The sequence below is a fragment of the Chlorocebus sabaeus genome, chromosome 5, assembly GCF_047675955.1.
Source record: "Chlorocebus sabaeus isolate Y175 chromosome 5, mChlSab1.0.hap1, whole genome shotgun sequence".
Taxonomy (NCBI): Eukaryota; Metazoa; Chordata; class Mammalia; order Primates; family Cercopithecidae; genus Chlorocebus; species Chlorocebus sabaeus.
In genome coordinates this window covers 26,007,923-26,031,221 of record NC_132908.1, presented here as the reverse complement: position 1 = coordinate 26,031,221, position 23,299 = coordinate 26,007,923, and the positions used below count along the sequence as shown (strand labels likewise).

General features: G+C 52.3%; 1 protein-coding gene across 2 annotated transcripts in view; it reads left to right on the top strand.

The window, feature by feature from the left end:
• XPO6 (exportin 6) overlaps nt 1–10,524 on the top strand; it is a 117,095-nt gene extending 106,571 nt beyond the window's left edge. For both annotated transcript variants that reach the window (XM_007988709.3, XM_007988719.3), the window contains 7 exons: nt 180–335; nt 1,337–1,451; nt 1,619–1,790; nt 3,107–3,268; nt 6,192–6,290; nt 6,448–6,678; nt 9,860–10,524. In XM_007988709.3, coding sequence (XP_007986900.3) covers nt 180–335; nt 1,337–1,451; nt 1,619–1,790; nt 3,107–3,268; nt 6,192–6,290; nt 6,448–6,678; nt 9,860–9,961 — 1,037 coding nt within the window. In that variant the 3' untranslated portion in view covers nt 9,962–10,524. The remainder of the gene's footprint in view (nt 1–179; nt 336–1,336; nt 1,452–1,618; nt 1,791–3,106; nt 3,269–6,191; nt 6,291–6,447; nt 6,679–9,859) is intronic.
• The last annotated feature ends 12,775 nt before the right edge of the window (nt 10,525–23,299 follow it).

Below are 23,299 nucleotides of genomic sequence, written 5' to 3'. Positions count from 1 at the left end.
AAAAACTAAAACATAAAGAGAGGAGAATTTATATTGTAATCAAGAGACTGTTCCTTTAATGAGACTCGTGTGATCATCTTCTTGGTACCTTTGCAAGTTTCCTCCCTCTCCCTTGTGTCTCCTCTTACCGTGCTTTCTCCCCAGACAGCTTATAACCTGCAACTCATCTTGATTTGCAGCCAAAGTGATTATCCACCAGACACTCAGCGTCTTAGAAGATATTGTGGAGAATATCTCGGGGGAGTCCACCAAGTCTCGACAGATTTGCTACCAGTCGCTGCAGGAATCCGTTCAGGTCTCCCTGGCCCTCTTTCCAGCTTTTATCCATCAGTCAGGTAGGAGCTGGCCCAGAGCCCCACTGGTGGGTGGTGTTAACAAGGGCCAGAATGCCCACTTAGATCTGTAAAGCACACTGAGTCAGTGCAGTACAGGCCTTGACTGGCTCCGTGCAACGAAACCCGGTACTGAAGGGAAAGGGCAGTGGTGTTTATTTGTGGAGTCTGGGGCTAAGGCCCTATGGAAAAGTGAGCAGAGCCCTCCATATGGGCCTTGGCACCTACAAGAGAAGGCTAGAGAGCTTTTTTGGCTTAGTTCTCCTTATTTTGTGGCAAGGCGCATTTGCCGAGATCATTCGCCTCACCCTTGTCTGTCACTGTCAGTGATAGAGGGCCTCTCTAGCTCTGTGGATGTACTTGCCCAGCTCTCATGAGAGCATTATAGTAGTCTTGTCAGTTTTACAAGAGAAATATCAAGCACTTCTCAGTCAGCAAATATTCATTGCCTCTTGCAAGCAGATTGCGTGCAGTTAGAGCTGAAACACTACACAAGATGATTGTTGAGATCTGGAAGTGAAACTGCCCTAAATGTAAGCAGTATTTTCTGCAATTAATCCATTTAATGGACCAGGGCCATGCAATCTAAATACACCTTCATTATCCACTTTCAACCACTCAACATCTGACCCAACTGCAGGGATTATTAGTCATAGGGGGAAATGACTTAAGCACTCAGGGGTTGACCCAGTTGAGTAGTTTCATCACTGTGGGCACAAAGTGATCCCTCTCCAGTGACACTCTGACCATCACTGGATGTCGGGCAATGAGGAAGGGTAGTGAGCCACCAGGTGGAGGTTCCCTATACTAGAACTATTTTCTCAGCGTGTCCCTAATCATTTTCCACTTTCTGTCATTGGCCCTGATGGTATTGGGGAAATGTTTCCAGCAGGAAGCCGTAGAGAAAGCTGATAGTGCAGATTTCAGGAGTAGGTCGATGAAGCCCAGGGTTCTGGTTCTCCCTGTGTGCAAGCCTGTGACGGTGTCTCTGCCCCTTTCCCCAGATGTGACTGATGAGATGCTAAGCTTCTTCCTCACTCTGTTTCGGGGCCTTAGAGTACAGATGGGCGTGCCTTTCACTGAGCAAATCATACAGACTTTCCTCAACATGTTTACCAGGTAACCACAGACCCCCCATCCATGGTTTTCAGATTCAAGGGAGAAGTAGTGGGTCTGGCGACAAAGTGTGGCTTTTTGCTCCTGTTCTGTACTTGCCACAGCATGGGTTTTCATGCTGACCCCAGAGAAACATGTGGTTGCTCACTGTGTGGCTTTCTCATCTGTAGAGAGCAGTTAGCTGAGAGCATCCTCCATGAGGGGAGCACAGGCTGCCGGGTGGTGGAGAAGTTTCTGAAGATCCTGCAGGTGGTGGTCCAGGAGCCAGGCCAGGTGTTCAAGCCCTTCCTCCCCAGCATCATCGCCCTGTGCATGGAGCAGGTGTATCCCATCATCGCCGAGGTAGGGGCTCAGGCAGTCCCCTGTGCGGCCCCCCGTCTCCAGATTGGGAAGGGAATGAGATTTCACAGAAAATGGATTGTGTTTTAAAGTTCATTTGTTAGTTTAATATGCTAGTAAAGTCATTTCTCCCAAGGAAGAAGGCCTTTAGCTTGGTACAGTCTTTTGATATTGATCGAGTTCATTGGAACTAGTCTAGTGTAAGCACAGCAGTTATTCCACAGGGTCAGTTGCTAAGATCAGTCTCCTGCAGCAAATAATTTATACCTTTAAGAGACTCTGGTTTTCTATAGCAAACATTCTAACATATGTACTTTCCTATTAGAAACATTCATGGTCTCAAGGATACAAGGCAAGTTCTTGAAACCATTCAAACAAACCTTTTAATGTTACAGGAAAGCCCTTTGTCCTTGGAAAATAGGCAGGCACTCAGCATGATAAGACCAGGAAAAAGTATAGATGTAATTTCAGTTTTTTTGGTAATAGTCATATAAATAAGAGCTAATCTTTAACTGTCTGAACTGAGACTGGGACAGGTCTGGTCTATGGGACAGACTGGCCTATGAGGCTTCTTATGTGGACGCTTGTGGCCCCTGGTGTCTATTTAATTTTAATCAACACTGAACTGAATATATGTGGGCCTTCTGCTTTTGAATTCTGCAGAGACATCTGGAATAAGGGATTGTGGGTGTTGGATTCAATGAGAAAACACTGCTGAGCCTGCCCCTTCTCCTCTACCTCCTCTCAGAATCCTGGCTGCTGGGAAAGAGACTGGCCCAGAGAGCCTGGCTCCCAAGTGTTCTTTAAACCCTCCTCTTCTGGGGAGCAGAATCACTTTAAGGCATTGGGTCTGTCTTTAGCCTCTGTGGTTGTGTAAGACCAACAGGTTAGTGGGACAGCATTTTTCATCCTGGGAAAAGGAACAAGCAAGATGATCTGACAGGTCGAATAGAACAGAAAATCCATACTCTTAATTGTTCATCCACTTGGTAGCTTTTTTCTAGTGTAAAAGCTGAGTGCTCATCAGAAAAAGGGGCCCCTGGCACTGACCCATGCATTCTCTCTCAAATGTGGGCCCTGTCTCTGCTGAAGAACTCACGGTGTGAACCGCCGACTCCAGGGGCTGGATGTCTTTTGCACAGGCAGTGACAGGACTCCAGGGGCTGGATGTCTTTTGCGCAGGCAGTGACAGGCATGTGGATGGAGTGTTGACACTTGGTTTGCTGTCACAAGGCATCTCCTAGGCATCTTTGCTGCCCTGGGCCCAGGCCGGAGCGGCTCCACAAGCTGCAGATCTGAGCGTCTGTGTGTCTCTGCAGCGTCCCTCCCCTGATGTGAAGGCTGAGCTGTTTGAGCTCCTTTTCCGGACACTCCATCACAACTGGAGGTACTTCTTCAAGTCCACCGTGCTGGCCAGTGTCCAGAGGGGGATCTCTGAGGAGCAGATGGAGAATGAGCCCCAGTTCAGTGCCATCATGCAGGTAATGTCGGGGCAGGGGGACCGCCGGGTGACTTCCTCTAACCTGGCACTGCAACGAGTCCTGTCTTTGAAGCCCCACCAGTCTCGGGTCTGAAGCTCAGTTCTGCCTCTTAGTATTGATGAAGTTAACTAATTTCTTGGAACCTCAGTTTCTTCATCTGTAAAGTGGAGCTAATGTTGCCTGGGTCACAGGTTTGTTTTGAGGTGAAATGAGATGACATACACAAAGTGCATGACACTTGGAGATGCTTGATAAACGTCAGTTCCACTGACCTCATAGTGCTGTTTCCCCAAGTGTAAAGAGCCTGCCTACGCCAGAGTCACCCAGGGCCTTCTTAGCAGGGAACTGCCTGAATAGGAGTCTCTGCAGGAGGGCCCTGGACCTGCACTATGATTCTGACTCTGACCATACTAGGAGAAACACCGCCCTGGGAGGCAGGGCAGATGCAGCTGTCCATCGGAGACAGTGCGCTCTCTGGGGGCTAAGCACCCCTTTTTGTGGAAGACTGGGACGGCATCCCCTCACGCGGACAGCCAGCCTGCTCTGTGGCTGCATCAGGCACGCTCCCAGGGTCCGCATTCAGGTGTCTGACATTCTCATCTGAGTCTAGCTAGGGGAGTCTCTTTTTGTTTTTTCAGTGCATGCTTTTCCTCATGGGGAAGCAAGAGGAATTTCCACCCTCCCTCCAGCTCCCTACTAGCACACAGCATGCATATGGGCGTGCGCACACACACACTCTCATATACTCACTGACTCTTGTGTGGCAGTTCTTTCCAAGCACGTGCCCTTGCCCTGGACTTCCCATCCCTGGCACCCAGCGAGGCCTCAGGTCTGCAGTACTCAAGTGTTTGTGCCTCCCCTGCCTTTCTCTTGAACCCTGTCCTTGCCTGGAAGACTTCTTTGGCAGGCTGGTGCCTGGTCCCCCCGACGGCTGGTGAAAGGCACTTTGGAGCATAGTTTCACAGTTTGGCAGTTTCTTTTAAAGTTGAATATGTAGTTACTGTACGACCTAGCAATCTCACTTCTAAGTATTTTACCCAAGATAAATGAAAGCATATGTTCACACAACCTGTACACTGATGTTTATAGAAGCTGTTTCATATTTGCCAAAAGCTGGAAACAATTTGAGTATCCAGCAGCTGAATGGATGAACAAGCTCGTGTGTGCCTCTAAGGGACTGGCACTCGGCAGTAAGCAAGCATGGATTCTTGGTACAATCAGCAGCATAGATGAGTTTCACATGCATTCTGCTAGGTGAAAGAAGCCAGATGCCAAAGGCTATGCACGGTGGGATCCCATGCCATTCTGTGACATTCTGGAAAAGGCAGAACTATAGGGACAGATAATGAGCAGTGGTCGCCTAGGGGTGGGGTTGTGAGGGGACGTTCTGGGTGATGGAAGTGTCCTGTCTTGGTTGTGATGGTGGTGGTGCAACTCCACAGGTAGGTCAGAATTCATAGAAAGATAAACCTCAGAAGTTTTACTCTGTTATACTTCCATGAACCTAACTTTAAACAGTAAATAAGTGGAAACTATTGGTCATCATGGAGATCTTATCCCTGCTGCAGGGATTACAAGATCCCCCTCTGGTAGCTTAGGGACCCAGGGACAGAATGACGAAGGAGTCGCCACTTGTTTTGTAGGGGGTTCCTGTAGACCACCGGCCTCCCCCACTGCCCCCCGCCGCACTGCCCCCGTGGTCACTTTCTATTCTTTCTACTGGAGCAGGGCACTTTGTGTTGGTGCGCGGGGTGTTTCTTTTTGCCCCTGAACTGGTAATTTTTTTTTTTTTTGAGAGGAGTCTCGCTCTGTCGCCCAGGCTGGAGTGCAGTGGTAGGATCTCAGCTCACTGCAACCTCTGCCTCCTGGATCGAAGTGATTCTCCTGCCTCAGCCTCCCGAGTAGCTGTGATTACAGGCATCTGCCACCACGCCGGGCTAATTTTCGTTTTTGTTTGTTTGTTTGTTTTTGTTTTTGTTTTTTGTTTTTTTTTCGAGACGGAGTCTCGCTCTGTCGCCCAGGCTGGAGGGCAGTCGTGTGATCTCCGCTCACTGCAAGCTCTGCCACCTTCCGGGTTCACGCCATTCTCCTGCCTCAGCCTCCCTAGAAGCTGGGACTACAGGCGCCCGCCACCACGCCTGGCTAATTTTTTTGTATTTTTAGTAGAGACAGGGTTTCACCGTGATCGCCAAGATGGTCTCGATCTCCTGATCTCGTGATCCGTCCGCCTCGGCCTCCCAAAGTGCTGGGATTACAGGTGTGAGCCACCGCGCCCCGCCAATTTTTGTATTTTTAGTAGAGACGGGGTTTTACCATGTTGGCCAGGCTGGTCTTGAACTCCCAACCTTCAGTGATCTGCCCACCTGGCTTCCCAAAGTGCTGAGATTACAGGCCTGAGCTTCCGTGCCTGGACCGAACTAGTAACTTTTACACCAAGGAATTCCAAAGCAGTTTAAAAATACTTTGCTTAGCCCCCAGGCAGAGGCTTAACTTCCAGGTAGAGGCTCCATGAAGGAGCCTGTAGGGCTTGTGGCTTATGAGACATGGGATGCAAGGAGAAGGAGGGCAAGGAAGGGGATTGCTTGGTTTGAGCAGGGGCAGGCAAGCAGACTTCGGTGTCTGCCAAGATTGCTGAGGGATTTGGCTAGAGGTGTGAGCTTCTTGCTTCAAAACCAGGTCCTGTGATGGGTTTCTAGAGGTTGGTTACAAAAGGTATATATGAGACCATAAGAAGAAGCAAGGCCCAGTGGGGGAAGCATGAGCTCTGAGACTTAGGAGGAGAGTCGCAGAGGTCTGAGCTGGTGGGTCAGAGGCATCAAGACAGTGGGGTGCCCTGGCCCTGGCACTTGTTCTTCTGACATGGGGTAGGTGCCCCAGAAGTGCTTAGTCTTGCAGTTTATAAAATGGTGGTCTCATTTCCTAGGCTTTCGGACAGTCCTTTCTCCAGCCTGACATCCACCTTTTTAAACAAAATCTCTTCTACTTGGAGACTCTTAACACCAAGCAGAAGCTGTACCACAAGGTAAGTGCCCAGCTCTTGGAAAGATTCCTCCATCAGGGGCATCATGGCCTGCGTCCCACCCTCAGGTTACTCACTGGAGAGTGTGACGGAAAGTGGATGGAACCTGGGAAAGGCCCCTGGGGGCCGGCTGCTGCTCACCCGGTCTCTCTGCCTGCAGAAGATCTTCCGGACCACCATGCTGTTCCAGTTCGTGAACGTGCTGCTCCAGGTCCTGGTCCACAAGTCCCATGATCTTCTGCAGGAGGAGATCGGCATCGCCATCTACAACATGGCCTCTGTCGACTTTGATGGCTTCTTTGCCGCCTTCCTCCCAGAGTTCCTGACCAGCTGTGATGGTGTGGATGCCAACCAGAAAAGTGTGCTGGGGCGGAATTTCAAGATGGATCGGGTGAGGAGAGAAAGAGGCCGGGCTAAGAGGAGGGCAGAGTGGGCACTCAAGCCTGGCACCTCTGCAGCAAGGAGGGGGCACATTGAGGCCTCTGGGTGTGGTCTGTGCCCACCCTGCAACTTGGCAACAGCTCACAAGATGCCTGCTGACCCAGTGCTGTAGCCTGATTGAGGGGCACAGCCTTTTCCCCAGTCTTGGTGTCTGTAGCACATATGTTCTTAGTCTCAGCCATAGAGGTCCTGAGTTCCTGGCTCTGCAGCCCCTCCATTTGTCTTGGCATCTTTGTTGATACCCAGGGCCCTGCCGTTCTCCCTCTTGGGTGACGAGGCCTGGTGGGGCCAGCATTGGAGTGTGCCCAGGCTTGCATTCAGGCTTAGATGGTTGGTGCTTGGGAGCTGCACTTTTGGGTCCCCAGGCTTAGAGGTGGGACCCAGGTTCCTGGGCTGTCTTGGGCTCTTTCCAGACCGGCCCCAGCTCATCTTGGGCTGAGTTGCTGCCAGGTCCTGGGAGGAACCCTCCTAGTACCCTCTTGTCCCACTGCTGCTGCCTGTGCAGGGACTGTCAGGTGGGCTGTCCCCACCCATACAGCACCTCGATGGGAGCTGGGTGCTGCTGGCTCTCGGTGTCCATGAGGTCATCTTTTGTTGGAGCCTGACAGTGCCTGGGGCCTCCTTCCCCATGGGGGCTCACCTGTTCTTTTCTTCCTGTGTCAGGTGACCAGGCCTCTCCCTTGCCTGATAGGAACTTCTGGGAACTTTTCCTTGTACCACTTTATACTTGATGAAATTGGGAGAAGAAATCGCTTTCTCCCTGGTCCTCTTGGGGTTCTTGACCTGAGTCCTCTGTGAAGCAGCTTGTCCACGGCTCCACTGTAGTGCTCAGATGCACACACTACTCTTGCTGGCGCAAACCTGGCCGCCTGCTTTCCTCATTTGCCACGTGTGGCAGGGGAACTTTTGCTTAGACTCATCCTGTTCTCCTGTGTCTTGGGATCTTCCTTGTCTTGGGACTCATTCTCTCCTAAGCCTCTTCCAGTTCACTTCAGCCTCTGGGTATGTTTTTTCCTTTTTCTAGAGGCCAGATCCTAATACTTAATTATCAACTTCTAATGATATCAGTATCAGTCAACTTTTTGATTTAAAGCTGTGGTTTCAAAATCTAGTTATAGGCCGGGCGCGGTGGCTGACGCCTGTAATCTCAGCACTTTGGGAGGCCAAGGCGAGCGGATCACTTGAGGTTAGGGGGTTCGAGACCAGCCTGGCCAACACGGCGAAACCCTGTCTCTACTGAAAATACAAAAATTAGCCAGCTGTGGTGGCTGTAATCCCAGCTGCCTAGAAGGCTGAGGCACGAGAATCTCTTGAACCCGGGAAGCAGAGGTTGCAGTGAGCAGAGACTGTGCCACTGTACTCCAGCCTGGGCGACAGAGTGGGACTCTGTCTCAAAAAAAAAAAAAAGATCTAGTTAATATCAGAAGCACCTGGGGTGCTTATTAAAAATGGAGAAACAGACTTCTATGTTCTACCCAGGAAATTCTGGTTTGGCATTTGGGAGCCACTGATTTAAAAGACATCCCTTAGTTGGTTTTTTGAGGGTGAAATAAAAGAATCACCACCTTCCATTCAATCACTCACTGTGTGTTTGAAGCCAGCTGCTTCTCAAGCCCTAGGCCAGGAGCTGGGGCGCCAGTCCCAGCCTTTGCCAAGTCTTTCATAGTAGACAGGCCAATACAGCGCCCTCTGTGGACTACACAGTGCCAAGCATGTGACATGTCCTGGCTCGAGTAAGCCTTCCAACAAGCCTCTGAAGTGTGGGTCCTGTTACTCCCCCATTTCACAGATGGCGGGCTCTCAGAACGTGAGCAGTTCACAGAACTTGGAAGTGGTAGAGCCGCGAAGCAGGAGGCAGACCTGGATGTTCTGACCCCAAAGCCTGCACACACTCCCCAGAAGCAGAGAGCTCAGGACAGAGGCACTGACCTGGCTGCTGGGGCCAGGAAATAGGAGGCATCTGTGCAGACTTTGGGAAGAGGCAGGCTTTGAATGGAGTTCTGGAAGAGCAATAGCGGTTGGGCAGGAAAATGGACTTGGTCCTGCTCCTGGCTGTGCTGGGGCTTGCTGGGCCTGTTTGAGTCCTCACCAGGACCTACACCGCAGGCATTCAGCATCCCACACTGAAAAGCAGGGTCTCCTCGTGTGCATGGCGGCGGAGGTCAGGGCCTCACTTCTGGTCCAGGGCTTTCCATGACCCACGCTGCGCCCAGTGGGACAGGCCTCGGGACTGTGTGTGCTGCTGCTCGGGTGGTTCTCGACTGGCTGGGGCGGCCTGGAGCCCCATGGGTAAGCATTCTGCAGACATCACTGGGTGTGCGTGTCACCTCAAGGGGCTATGGTGAAGGAGAGGGCTGTCACTGCAGCCATGCCTGTGTTCGAGGGCCCGGACTCAGGAGCAAGTATGCTGGTCCCTTCTGTGTGAGCTGGGGCCAGTTTCTTCATGGTGCAGTGCTTTGGTCTTTCTGTCCTTAGACTAGTGATTCTGGTGATTCTGGTAGGGCTTGGTGGCAGCCTCGTGGTGAGGACTCAGTGAGTTGATGTCTGTATGTTGATTGCAGCAGTGTCCAGCACCCGGCAGGCCCTAGGGACATATTCCTCTTGTTCTTTTTCTCCCATGGTGTCTGGCACAGAGCCTCTGGGACACGCAGTGCAACAGTGAATAGAAGTTTTGAGTTTTAGAAAGTGCTCCCTAGCCGGGCGCGGTGGCTCACGTCTGTAATCCCGGCACTTTGGGAGGCCGAGATGGGCGGATCACGAGGTCAGGAGATTGAGACTATCCTGGCTAACACGGTGAAACCCCGTCTCTACTAAAAAATGCAAAAAACTAGCTGGGTGCGGTGGCGGGCACCTGTAGTCCTAGCTACTCGGGAGGCTGAGGCAGGAGAATGGTGTAAACCTGGGAGGCGGAGCTTGCAGTGAGCTGAGATCTGGCCACTGCACTCCAGCTTGGGTGACAGAGCAAGACTCCGTCTCAAAAAAAAAAAAAAAAAAAAAAAAAAAAAAAAAAAGAAAGTACTCCCCTATCTTCAGTGTACACTCTGGGATGGAAGTAGCCATTGGGGTCTGGTGGGTGGGTGACCTGGTGTGTTGGGTGGGTGTTTGGCTTCAGCTATGCCCCTGCCTTCCAGGACCTGCCCTCATTCACCCAGAATGTGCACAGGCTGGTCAACGACCTGCGCTACTACAGACTCTGCAACGACAGCCTGCCCCCTGGCACTGTGAAGCTCTAGGCCTGCTACTGGCTGGGGACACGGACTTCTGCTGCTGCCACCTGCGCCAACCCTACCTTCCACCACAGATGTTTCCCAGACGGGCCTCGGTCACACTCCTTGGCTTCTCCCACGCCAAGCAACGCTGCCTGCCTCTGCCGCTCCTCCACATCTTGCCGCTGCCCAGCAGAGCTGGCTTCTGGGTCCACCTGAGCACTGGATGGTGCTCCCAGGGCATTGGAGCAGGCGGAGGGTTGTGTGGACAGGTACTAGGAAGCACCGGGAAATCCCACGGGGGTGGCCCATGCAGACCAGGCGCATGTGGGTCATGGGGCAGAATCGCCAAGGACAGCTCACGACAGTGCCACCTTCTCACCATTCCAGCCAAGGAGAGATGTGACGTCGGAACTGCTCTGGCACTTCTGTCAAGCCTCCCCCGCCCCAATTGCCTTGAGATCTCTGCTCTTTGTCAGAGATTTGCAAAGACTCACGGTTTTGTTGTTTTCTCATCATTCCATTGTGATACTAAGAAACTAAGAAGCTTAATGAAAAGAAATAAAATGCCTATGTTGTTGTTCTAGAAACCCTGACTGGGGAGCTGCTTGCTACTCACAGCCTCCTTGAGGCCAGGATCCCAGCAAGGCGCGTCCTGGTGGGAACGTGGGCAGTGCAGCTTGGAGTGGGCTGGCTCCTGGCGTCTCCCACTTTGTAATGGCGTCTCCCTGACCGCTCTTACTCAGCGAGGGGAGGGGGTCTCACTGACAGTTGGCCAGATGATGGAGGGAGGCTGGAGTCCGGGAGGGGGTCTCGCTGATGGTTGGTCTGGTGCTGGTGGAGGCTGGAGGTTGGGAGCGGGTGTTGCTGACGGTTGGCTTGGTGGTGGAGGGAGGCTGGAGTCCAGGCTGCCTGACTCCTGTGGCCCCTGTGGCCCCACACCCCCTGCCCCCCAGTGTGGGAAGTGTGGGCTCTGCCTTCCCCACCTCCTAGGGAATAGATTCCTTCCCAGAGTGTGCAGCAGGACCTGGCCCTTTGTGGCCTCAAGTCTCGCTGGACGACAGGGAGGTGGGGTCTCATGATGGATTGCCTGGGTGAGAATAGAGGTTGGAGAGGGAGGGGGGGTGTGACTCTGTGAGGGTGGGCATGGGTGGGACTCAGGACTTTATGACGTGTCTGAGAGCTGGGGCTTTGCCCAGACGTTCATGTGTGGGAGCGGTACTTGTCATCGAATTGTCCAGAGTCAGGAACCAGCAGCTCCTCCTGCGCTAGGTGTCATGATGACTGGGCAGGCCCAAATCGGGTAGTTGCTGATGTGGACTACAGCGCCTGGCATGGAGAGATTGGCTTACCTGGATGAGAGGGCAGGCGTTGACTGGCTTGTTGCCAGGCCTGGGGAAGTGGGGAGCTGTGGGTTGATGTCTGTTTCTGAGACTTTCATAGGAATCACCGGGGCAGGGGCTGGGCCAGAGTGAGCAGGGCGTGCATGATGTGCGCTCGTGTGGCAGGCCTTGGCTCCGTGTCCATCACAGCCTCCCAGCTGCAGCGAGCTCTGCTTCAGAGTTCAGAAAGGAGATAATAGAAATGCCGACTGCTCTTTTGTAAAAAGGAATTAGCATCCAATTATGCATGGGCTATAAATACCACCTTACCTGCCTGCTAGGGAAGGCCAGGAGTGCTGTCTGTGCCTGAGACTGTGAAAGGGCTTTTTCCTCTGGAGATGGAGGGGTTGAAGGGATGGGATTTGTTGCCTGTGAACCCCACCCTTGGACAGAAGAACACAGGCAGGACTTAGGAGCACAGAGGAAAGGCCAATGTAAGCTGGGCTGGGATGGAGTGTGTTTTTTGAGACAGAGTCTTGCTCTGTTGTCAGGCTGGAGTGCAGTGGCGCTGCAACCTCCGCCTCCTGGGTTCAAGCAGTTCTCCTGCCTCAGCCTCCCGAGTGGCTACAGGCGTGTGCCATCATGCCCAGCTAATTTTTGTATTTTTAGTAGAGACAGGGTTTCACGGTGTTGGCCAGGATGGTCTCAATCTCTACCTTCCACCACAGATGTCTCCCAGATGGATCTTATGATCCGCCCATCTCAGCCTCCCAAAGTGCTGGGATTACAGGTGTGAGCCATTGCGCCTGGCCTTTTTTTTTTTTTTTTTTTTTAAAGAGACAAGGTCTCACTCTGTCACCCAGGCTGGAGTGCAGTGGTGCAGTCATGGCTTACAGCTTTTAGTGATCCTCCCACCTCAGCCTCTTGAGTAGCTGGGACTACAGATGTGCATCACCATGCCTGGGTAGTTTTGTTTATTTTTTGTAGAGACGGAGTCTCACTGTGTTGGCCAGGCTGGTCTCAAACTCCTGGGCTCAAGCAATCCTGCTTCAGCCTCCCAAAGTGCTGGGACTACAGGCTTGTGAGATGCCATGGCTGGTCAAATGGAGGATGTTCATTCCAGGACTGATAGCATGGCCCAGAGGTATGGATTGTAGTGAGCCCCTAATTCTTAGAGGTGTGCAAGCTGGTCTTTGACCTGACCTAATTCTTAAAAGTTTTTATTTATTTATTTATCTATTTATTTATTTATTTAGAGACGGAGTCTCGGTCTGTCGCCCAGGCTGGAGTGCAGTGGTGCCATCTCAGCTCACTGCAACCTCCACTTCCTGGGTTCAAGTGATTCTTCTGCCTCAGCCTCCCAAGTAGCTGGGATTACAGGTGCACATCACCACACCCAGCTAATTTTTGTATTTTTAGTAGAGATGGGGTTTCACCATGTTGGCCAGGCTGGTCTTGAACTCCTGACCTCAAGTGAGCCACCTGCCTCAGCCTCCCTAAGTGCTGGGATTACAGGTGTCAGCCACCACACCTGGCTCTTTGACTCAATTCTTATCTGCAGTACCTCACATAGGGCCTGGCACCAAGCAGGCTTAAGAAGTGCAGGTAGAATTGAGTGAGTTCGCAGGTGCTAGACACATCCAGAAAGTGTCTTTCCCCATTTTGAGGAAGGGGATGGGGAAAGGGTAGAGCTGGACAAGAGTGGGCCTTTGGAGCCAGACACAGTAGTTCATGCCTGTAATCCCAGCACTTTGGGAGGCTGAGGCTGGAGGATTGCCTGAGTCCAGGAGTTTGAGACCAGCCTGGGCAACACGGTGAGACTTCATCTCTATAACAATAATAAAAATAATAATTTAAGAAAAGAAAAAAAGAGTGGGGCTTTGTGTCAGTCTTGGGTCGGGGTGGATAATGGCAGGGGGCTCTCAAGGCGGCTGTTTTTCCTGCTGCCTTTGAATCTGAGGCAGATCTTCTCTCTCCATTTGGGTGTCCATGTCCTGTTTTTCTTACGGCTTGTGTCATTTACATCTGCCAAGAGTGCAGCCACTGGCTTTAGGACGAGATCAGATGAAACCTTCATCTTCCTAATTTTCAGCATTTTCCTCCACTGCCCATCATTGGCCTCATGTGATGGAGGGTTGAATGTTTTTTTTAACAGCATGTATTTTTCTCCCGACTATAAAATGCTTGTTGTACAATATGTGACATATGCAGAAAACTTTGAAGCAAAAAAAAAAAAAGTTAATTCCACTGCCCAGAGAAAAATAATATTTTGGTATGTTGGTGTATTTCCTTTTTTCTTTTTGTAAAATTGAGCTCCTGCTGTTCTATTTTATTTTTTTAAAAAGATTTTTTAGGCTCAAGTGATCTTCCAACCTCAGCCTCCCAAAGTGCAGCAATTACAGGTGTGAACCACTGCACCTGGCCGAGCTCCTGCTGTTTTATGGCCTCCTTTTTATTTAATATGTTGACCGTTTTCTCATGTTATTAGATATATTTTTTTGGAGATGGAGTCTTACTCTTTCGCCAAGGCCGGAGTGCAGTGGCATGATCTTGGCTTACTGCAACCTCCGGCTCCTGGGTTTAAGTCATTCTCCTGCCTCAGCCTCTCGAGTAGCTGGGATTAGAGGTGCCTGCCACCACGCCTGGGTGAATTTTTTATTTTTCGTAGAGATGGGGTTTCGCCACATTGCCCAGGCTCCTGACCTCAAGTGATCCGCCCGCCTGGGCCTCCCACAGTGCTAGGATTACAGGCGTGAGCCACCGCGCCCGGCCCAATATTCTACAAATAATCTAATACTATCACTGATGATGCAGTGATCATCCTTGTGTGTAAATCTGTGTGTTTGTTTCCATAGGTTGGGTTCCTGCATGTGAAATTGCTGGTTCAGATGTGTCTGAGGCTTTTATGGATATTTTTGGGGACTGGTTTCTATTCTGAAGGAGGAAAAATATCACAGACTTGGGAGTTGTAAAACTTCTGTGCCGTGAGGCTCCAAGGGGCCATTTGACCAAATGAACCCCTGGTTTTGTGAGAGATTCAGAACTCTAATTGGTTAGTAGCCTAACCAGGCCTGCCCACTTCGGAGCCACATCCTTGTCCCAGTGTCCCTCTCCAGTGTGAGACCTCTGCAGAGGAGCTGAGACCAGGAGAGGAAGGTTGCTGACAGTTCCAGCTGGCTTCTTGGGCCTGGGCAGAAGAGCCATGATTGACGGCCATTTATTAGTAACTATTATTTGCTGAATTCTACAAGCCTGGTGCCGGGCTGCAGGCGAAGGACTCCTTTCCACTGCAAATGCAGCAGCTGGTTCCTCCTTAGGTGGAGCCAGCTCCAAGATGGGCCATGTGTTGTGTGCATGGAGGATTTTGGTGACTGTGGTTTGATCACTGTGGCTCATCTCCAAGACCAGCCCTTGGGAAAAGCTGAGGTGTTCCTCTGAAATGACGCTGGCTGCCCCATCAACCCACCTCCTTTTCCCTCACCCCTCCAAAGCTGCCTCCTCCAACCTCTCTGAAGCCCTCTTCTGTGAGGCTCTGCCGAGCGCCCCTTCCTCCTCGATGCCCCGCAGCACCTGTGTCTCCTCTTGTCCCAGGAACCGCGGTGTCACCCCTACCACCATGAGAACCTGCAGGCAGTGGGGGGCTCTGTGTCCCTAGCACCCAGCATAGGACTTGGCTCAGAGCGGGCGCCAAAAAATTCTTAGGTGCAGGAGGATTTTTCAGATTTATCCAAATGGGTTTTTCCTCAAGGAAGAGGCCTAGAGCCCCGCTGAGGCATCTTCTAACTAATTTTCAACAAGATGAAACCACGTCCTTGGTGTCTGCTCAGAATGCTGTGGCCTTACCTTGCTGGGCTCCTTAGGGAAAAGCACTTAAGTGAAAGGCTCTTCAGTGAAGAATTTCTGTAGCTCGAGGACTCCCTTTTCCGCCCTTCTCTCTTTGTTCATTTGAAAACATCTTTTAAAAGACTTGTTAATTAATTGTCTCAGGGCTTGGAGGTGCTGAGTTGGGGCAGGCATTGGGAGCAGGCCGCGTTGTGCGACCTCAGGGGGTGGGCAGAGAGCTTCGTGGTGCTGGCCAGAGCCTGACTTAGAGCCCCCAGGGGCCTCTGAAGGGTGGCAGACGCTTTCCTTGGGTCAGTCAGGTACCAAGTCGGGGTGAGTTGGAAAGTTAATTATTTCAGTGAAACATTCAAGAGATCCACAGACCTGACATAGGCGGCAGGCATTTTGGCAACAGGTAGTTTTTTTTTTTTAAAAAGACACTCAATGTTTTGGCTGGGCGTGGTGGTTCACGCCTGTAATCCCAGCACTTTGGGAGGCCGAGGCGGGTGGATCACCTGGGGTCAGGAGTTGGAGACCAGCCTGGCCAATATGATGAAACCCTGTCTCTACTAAAAATACAAAAATTAGCTGGGCGTGGTGGCATGGGTGCCTGTAATGCCAGCTACTTGGGAGGCTGAGGCAGGAGAATCACTTGAATCTGGGAGGCAGAGGTTGCAATGAGCTGAGATTGCACCACTGCACTCCAGCCTGGGCGACAGAGGGAAACTCTATCTCAAAAAACAAACAAAACGCTCAGGTTTTTAATTTTTTTCCCCTTCTCTTATTTTTTTTTTTTTTTTTTTTTTTTTTTTTGAGACAGGGTCTTGCTCTGTTGTGCAAGCTGGAGTGCAGGGTAGTAGTCATAGCTCACTACAACCTCCATCTCCTGGGCTCAGGTGTCCGCCTGCCTCGGGCTCCCAGAGTGCTGGGATTACAGGAGTGAGCCAGTGGGCCCTGCCCCTCCCTCCTCTTTATTACAGATTATTATTTGCAGATAAAAAGACTCACCTAAACCATAACATTTCAGTAGGTGGCTTTCAGCCCTTTGCTTGCATTTGTGTGCATTGGCCCATCTGTACACCTCTGACTTTCAGTGGGAATAAATCATATTACTGCCTGGCAGTCTTCTGCCCCCTGAGGCACACACGCTTTTCGGTGGGTCTCACGGCCCTTAGAGACCTCAGCTGTCTGTGGCTGTTTGAACATAAGCCCCGGACTGGGGCCGGTCAGGTAGAATTAGCCTCTGTGGAGCGTCGTGGGAGGTGGTCTGGGGCCCCTCTGACCTACAAGGGTGTTCGGCACTATTATTGGTGGCTGAGGCCAGAGACAGTCAGACCCTGTTGTCAGGGTAGTCCCTGAGGATGGTGATCCCCAATTAGTAGAGGCTGCAGCCGGCCCATGCCTGCCTTCCCCAGCACCGTCCCCAGATGCCACACTGGAGTTGATTCCTGAGCTCCCCGTGTCTCGGTGACCTTGCTTCCAGCCTCTGAAGGGCACTCGAGGAAGAGTTATTGAGACTCTGGGGAAGGACGTGCGCAGCATTTCAGTCTCCCCTTGCGGAGCCTGCCCGGGGAGGGCCGCACCTCGGGAGGCTTTTATGTACCAAGGCATTTCCAAAACTGGTTTGCCCCTCCCCTGCCACAAGAGGAGACCAGCGGGGGCCTGCTTTCTGGAGACACACACCCACTCCCTTAGTGGTTCCCTGCCTTCAGAGCAAATGCTTACCTATGAGAAAATTGAGGCACACAGAGGGTTAGTGACCCACCCAAGGACACACAGCGAGTCTCCAGGAAAGCTGGGGTCCAACTGCAGGCCTGGCTCCATTGCCAGTGTTGGCTCAGCTCTACCTCCTCAGCCGCTCTGGGGACACCGAGGCTGCTGTGGGCTTCTCAGGGTTTAGGGGCCTGGGAATCCCCCAAGCTCATGTCAGTTACTCCTAAACGGCACATTCTGATAGCGCAAGGAGGCAGCACCCCGTCAGTGTTCCCATTGAGTTGCAAGGACATGGAGGCCCAGAGCATGACTCACCTGGGGTCTCCCAGCTGGAAGGTGCCTGGGCGGGAGTTTAAACCAGGTCCATAGCATTCCAAATGCTGCCCTTTTGGTCACCGTGGCTGCTTTGTCCATTTTACTGCCTAGCGAAAGGCCGGCAGGGGGCGCTGTCTGGCTCCTTGCAGTGCGCTGGCGGAGGGCCAGAGCCTGGGCCTGGCTGCTCTGCGGGCTGAGCAGAAGCTGAGAAGGTGGAGTCTGAGTCTCTTTGGTCCCCAGATTCCCCATGTCTGCCCAGTTCCTTCCCCTTCCTGGGTCATGTCTTGTCTCAGGGCATCGAGGGGCCAATGCACAGAAGAGCCCACTGGTTTCCTGGAACACAGCACGGCTCCGTGCCCACCTGAGTCGGCTTTCCCTGTGGCCTTGAGAGCTGCTTGCAGAATCCAGTTTGCAGCTGACCCAGGCGGGGCTGCGCTCGGAAACTCTGCTCCGTTCCGGAGTGCGAGGTCCCTGGGTTTCTGTGTGGCTGGAGGCTGTGGCTTTGAACTGTCCTCGAGGAGTTAACAGGAATTACATGCCAGGTTCTGGGCAGAAATAGAATTAAGCATGGATCAGGCTGCACTTTGTAACCAAAAGCCACCCAGCGTTAGATACCCTGGCATCCCCATTGCTCCAACGTTAGAATCATAAGTATTCTGTGTAAGAATGACTTGGCCTGCGTGGTGGCTCATGCCTGTAATCCCAATACTTTGGGAGGCCCGGGAAGGAGAATCGCTGGAAGCCACGGGTTTGAGACTAGCGTAGGCAACGTAGTGAGACCCCATCTCAACCAAAAGTAGAAAAATTAGCTGAGCATGGTGTGGGCCTGTAGTCCCAGCTACTCGAGGTTGAGGCAGGAGGATCTCTTGAGCCTAGGAATTCGAGGCCACAGTGAGCTATGCTTGTGCCACTGCACTCTAGCCTGGGTGACAGAGAAAGACCCTGTTAAAAAAAATAATAAATAAATAAATGATTGCTTAAGTGATTCCAGCTTCCGTCTGGAGATGGCAAAGCATCTGACTTCACACTCCACCCTCAGCTCCGGGACACATCTCTTATGCGTCATTCTTTCAGTCATCACCAGACATATCCAGAGGTGTGACAGGTACCGGATCCAGAACTAGGCATGAGGCACGGTTCTGCCTTTTAGGAAGGAAAGGGAGGATCAGCTAGGGCCAGGTGTGTTTTACATGAATATAACTCGTGTGTGTGTGAGTGTATGTGTGTGAGTGTATGTGTGTGTGTGGTTTTATGCGTGTGCATGTATGCACACGTGTGTGTTGTGTGTGCATGTGTGTAGTGTGTGGGGTGTGTATGTGTATGGTGTGTAGTATATGTGTGTGGTGTAGGGTGTGTGTGGCGTGAGGGGTGTGTGTGGTGTGTGTGCTGTGAGGGGTGTGTATGTGTATGGTGTGAGGGGTATGTGTGGTGTGAAGGGTATGGTATGTGGTTTGAGGAGTGTGTGGTGTGTGTGATGTGTTTGGTGTGTTTGTGCGTGTGGTGTGAGGGGTGGGGTGTGTGGTGTGAGGGTGTGTGGTGTATGTGTGGTGTGAGGGGTGTGTGGTGTGTGTGGGGTGTATATGTGTGGTATGTGTGGTGCATGTGTGGGGGTGTGTGGGTGTGTGTGTGGTGTGTAGGTGTGTGTGGTGTGTGTGCATGGGATGTGGGGTGTGTGTGGTGTGTGGTGTGTGCGCATGGGATGTGGGGTGTGTGTGGCATGTGTGTGTGTGTGGGTGTGTGTGGTGTCTGGGGGTGTGTGGTGTGTGTGGGGGTGTGGTGTGTGTGTGGGGTTGTATGTGTAGTGGGAGGGGTATGGTTGTGTGTGTGTGGGTGTGTGTGTGGTGACAGGTGTGGGGTGTGGGGGGTGTGTGTGGGGTGTGTGTGGGGTGTGTGTGTGGGGTTGTATGTGTAGTGGGAGGGGTATGGTTGTGTGTGTGTGGGTGTGTGTGTGGTGTGTGTGGGGTGTATGTGTGTGGGGTGTGTGGGGTGTGTGGGGTGTGTGGGGGATGTGTGTGGGGTGTGTGGTGTGTGTGTGGGATGTGTGTGGTGTATGAGGGGTGTGTGTGTGGTGACGGGTATGGGGTATGTGGGGTGTGTGGGGGTGTGTGTGGGGTGTGGGGTGTGGTGTGTGTGGGGGGTGTGTGGGGTGTGTGTGGGGTATGAGTGTGGGGTGTGTGTGTGTATGTGTGGGGGTGTGTGTGGTGTGTGTGTGTGGTGTGTATGTGGGGGTGTGTGTGGTGTGTGTGTGTGGTGTGTATGTGGGGGTGTGTGTGTGTGATGTGTGAGTGTAGGGATGTGTGGGGTGTGTTTGGTGTATGTGTGTTTGGTGTATGTGTGTAGGGGGTATGTGGTGTGTGGGGGGCGTGTGTATGTGTGTTTATGTGTGTGTGGTATATGTGTGGGGTGTGTGGGGGTGTGTGGGGTGTGTGTGGGAGGTGTGTGGGGGTGTGTGTGGTGTGAGTGGAGGGTGTGTGTCGGGTGTGTGTGTGGGGGTGTGTGGGGTGTGTGTGGGAGGTGTGTGGGGTGTGGTGTGGGGGGGGGTGTGTCAGGTGTGTGTGTGGGGGTCTGTGTGGTATGTGTGGTGTGTGTGGGGGTGTGTGGGGTGTGTGTGGGAGGTGTGTGGGGGGGTGTGTGGTGTGTGTGTGGGGGTCTGTGTGGTATGTGTGGTGTGTGTGGGGTGTGTGTGGGGTGTGTGTGTAGTGTATATGTGTGTGGGGGTGTGTGTGTGGTGTGTGGGGTGTGTGGTGAGTGGGGGGTTGTGTGGGGTGTGTGTGTGGGGGTCTGTGTGGTATGTGTGGTGTGTGTGTGTGGTGTGTGTGTGGTGTGTGTGGGGTTATGTGTGTGGTGTGAGGGGTATGGTGTGTGTGTGGGTGTGTGTGGTGTGTGTGTGTGTGGGTATGTGTGTGGTGTATGTGGGGTGTCTGTGTGGTGTGTATGTGAGTGCGTGGGGGTGTGTGTGGTGTGTGTGGTGTGTGTGCGTGTGGTGTGTGTGTGGTGTGTGTGATGTATGTGTGTGGGGTGTGTGTGTGTGTGGTGTGTGTGGGGGTGTGTGTAGGGGGGCTGTGAGTGTGTGTGGGGGGTGTGTGTAAGGTGATTGATGAAATGCACTCTGTGTTCTGACCTGACTCAGATGCACACAAAATGCATGTTTCTTTTTTTCTTTTTTTCTTTTTGAGATGGAGTCTCGCTCTGTCACCCAGGCTGGAGTGCAGTGGCATGATCTCGGCCCACTCCAACCTCCGCCTCCCAGGTTCAAATGATTCTCCTGCCTTGGCCTCTTGAGTAGCTGGGATTACAGGCACCTGCCACCATGCCCGGCTAATTTTTGTACTTTTAGTAGAGACGGGGTTTCCCCATGTTGGCCAGGCTGGTCTCAAACTCCCGACCTCAGGTGCTCTGCCCGCCTCAGCCTCCCAAAATGCTGGGATTACAGGCGTGAGCCACTGCGCCGGGCCTGTTTCTATAACTCATCTCATTTTGCTCTGGAAAACTGATGGCAGGAAAAATAAATTTAAAAAATTGCTGGCTAAGTAGAACTCATTCTCTCCAGATTTAAGACAGCGTCTCTGGATAAAATATTCAGTTGAAGTTCAAACTTCAGACAGGCTTTGTGCAAATTTCAAAAGGTGCCTCATCCTCTAGGCAGCCGGGGCAGCTCTGCACCAGGTGAGGGTCAAGATTTCAGGTGCCCTCGCCCTTCTTAGCCAGGCCGCCTTGAACAGTGAACAACCTGCATAGCTGTCCATGGCGGCTTAGTCAAGCTCTCCAAGGAAACTGTCTCATCTCAAGAGGTCTGTCTTCCCCCACATCCCTTCTCCTTTTTCCAAGGGGGCTTCAGGGGAGGCAGCTTTTGTGTCTGTGGGGTTGGGGGAGGGATCTCCAGCCCTTGTTTTGGACTTTAGTCCTCAGATCCGAAGGCCACTCTCAGATGGGCCTGGCTTCCCCAGGACTGAATATCCAATGTGGCCCTCATCCTGCATCTGAGGCCAAGCATGTCTGCAGGCCACACCCCCAGCCTCTGTGACACCTGGTCTTTGCAGCTTTTATCAGGACACAGTAGGGTGAACTATGAATGAAATTTGTCATTGGCGCCCGAAGCCCCCACCTTCCCCATCAGCAGGGTAGAAAATTAGAGTGTGTGGCCTTTGGCCTTGAGGCTGCGGGTGCCATGGAAGGCAAGGCCTGCAAAGACATCCTGGGTTTAGGGAGTGCTTTGAGGGGTCTGCTGACTCCTGGTGCCCCTCTGCGGTCGATCCCAGAGTGCAGGCACCCAAGGCTGCCTGGGGGCTGGGATTGGGGGCACCTGGTTAGTGTGGGGCAACTTTGTCAGGGAGGGGCTGAGCAGGGCAGCCCCTGCCTTCCCAGCCCTCCCAGTCTGGGCTGGGTGGGCCAAGGGACCAGGCTGTGGCTGTAACCACCTGCTGTGCTCACCCCTTGCCTGCGTGCCCTGTTGCTTGGGGCAGGCCTGGGTGTCCCCGGGCTCTCAGCCTCAGCTTTCTGGAACCAGACTTTATCCCCCTGCGAGGTGACCTTGCCCCTGCTGCCCTGGCCTGGGCAAATCTCAGCACCTCCCTCCCATCCTCCCACTGGGGGGTTGCAGGGCTTTTCTTTCCACCCTCAACCACCCCCTGGGGGCCCAGCTCCCGCTGCCCTTCCAGATCACTCTGGGGAGGCGATGGTATTTGAAAAGAGAGTAGCGGCCAGGTGCAGTGGCTCACACTTGTAATCCCAGCACTTAGGGAGGCTGAGGCAGAAGGATCACTTGAGGCCAGGAGTTCACGACCAGCCTAGGCAACATAGTGAGACCCCCATCTCTCAAAAAAACAAAAACAAACAACAATAACAAAAACCTGACATCAGACACATCTGCACTGAGATCTTGGACTCATGACTTATGACCTCGGGCCACGGTCATTGACCATCTCTGAATCTCAGTTTCCTCATCTGTAAAATGGGAGTCATCTTGGAAATAGGCCAGAAAGAGCCAGCCTACTTCATTATTTGAATATCTATATGGGTTATTTTGATATGAATTTTAAGTGATAATTGAAAACAGCATTACAAAGCTGTACTCTCCAACCCTCTGGTGCGGCCCAGCTGCCTAGCTTGCCCTGTTTGGAAGGGGACTCCGCCCTTCCCTGCAGCAGCCCATGCTGGGGCTTCCATGCCTCTCCTCCAGACTCAGGCAGCCTAAGTGCCTGCCAGCCCCTCTGGCCCACAAAGGGAACAGCAGACGGGCAGTGCCTCAGAGGCTATGTGCCAATGCGGCCAGCCGGCTGTGGGTCACACACAACAGATTTGCCCATCTTCCATAGCAGTTCTGGTGGTGGAGACTGTTTTGTGGGATCAATGACCCTCCTTGAATGTGAAAACAGGACCATCCGCCGGCTCCTCTGAGCTCCTCCAAAGCCTTCTGCTGTTGCAGAAATGTCTCTTGCTCTTCCATCTGGCCCAGGCTGCGTTTCTGTTCCTCCCAACTGCCCTCCCTTTTTCTTCTTTCTGTTTCAAGAAAGCCTCTTCTGCAAGCTCTGGGAGGAGGCAGTGAGGGTGGGGGCCCTGGGTTGGGATGCCGGCAGTGTGTCCTACTCCCTAAGTGACCCAGTGCCAGTCACCTCAGTGTCCTTATCAAAATCATGGTAAGTATTTTGATATTTTTATCAAAATAATAGGTATAAAGAATCTTTTTATTGTTTTGTTTTGTTTTTAGACAGAGTTTGACTTTGTTGCCCAGGCTGGAGTGCAGTGGCACAATCGTAGCTCACTGCAGTCCCGACCTCCTGGGCTCAGGTAGTCCTCCTCGCTTAGTCCCTCCAAGTAACTGGGGCTACACGTGTGTACCATCACACCTGGCTAATTTTTTTGTAGAGATGTGGTTTTGCTATGTTGCCCAGGCTCCTCGTCTCAACCTCCTGGCCTCAAACGATCCTTCTGCCTCAGTCTCCCAAAGTGCTGGGATTACAGGCATGAGCCACCTTGTCTGGCCATAAATAAACTTCTAAAGGAAAAACCAAACTTTTTTCTCTCTACTCTCACACTCAACACAGAATGTGTCTAAAATGTGTGGGGATTTCTCCTTATCAGCAAGCAGTTCTCCAGTGGACACGCTGGGCATCGTCTAGTTCAATTCAATTCTGACACTGTCTACCTGAAGTTAGCATCAGATCCCACAGAATGAGGGCTCAGTCCCACGAGA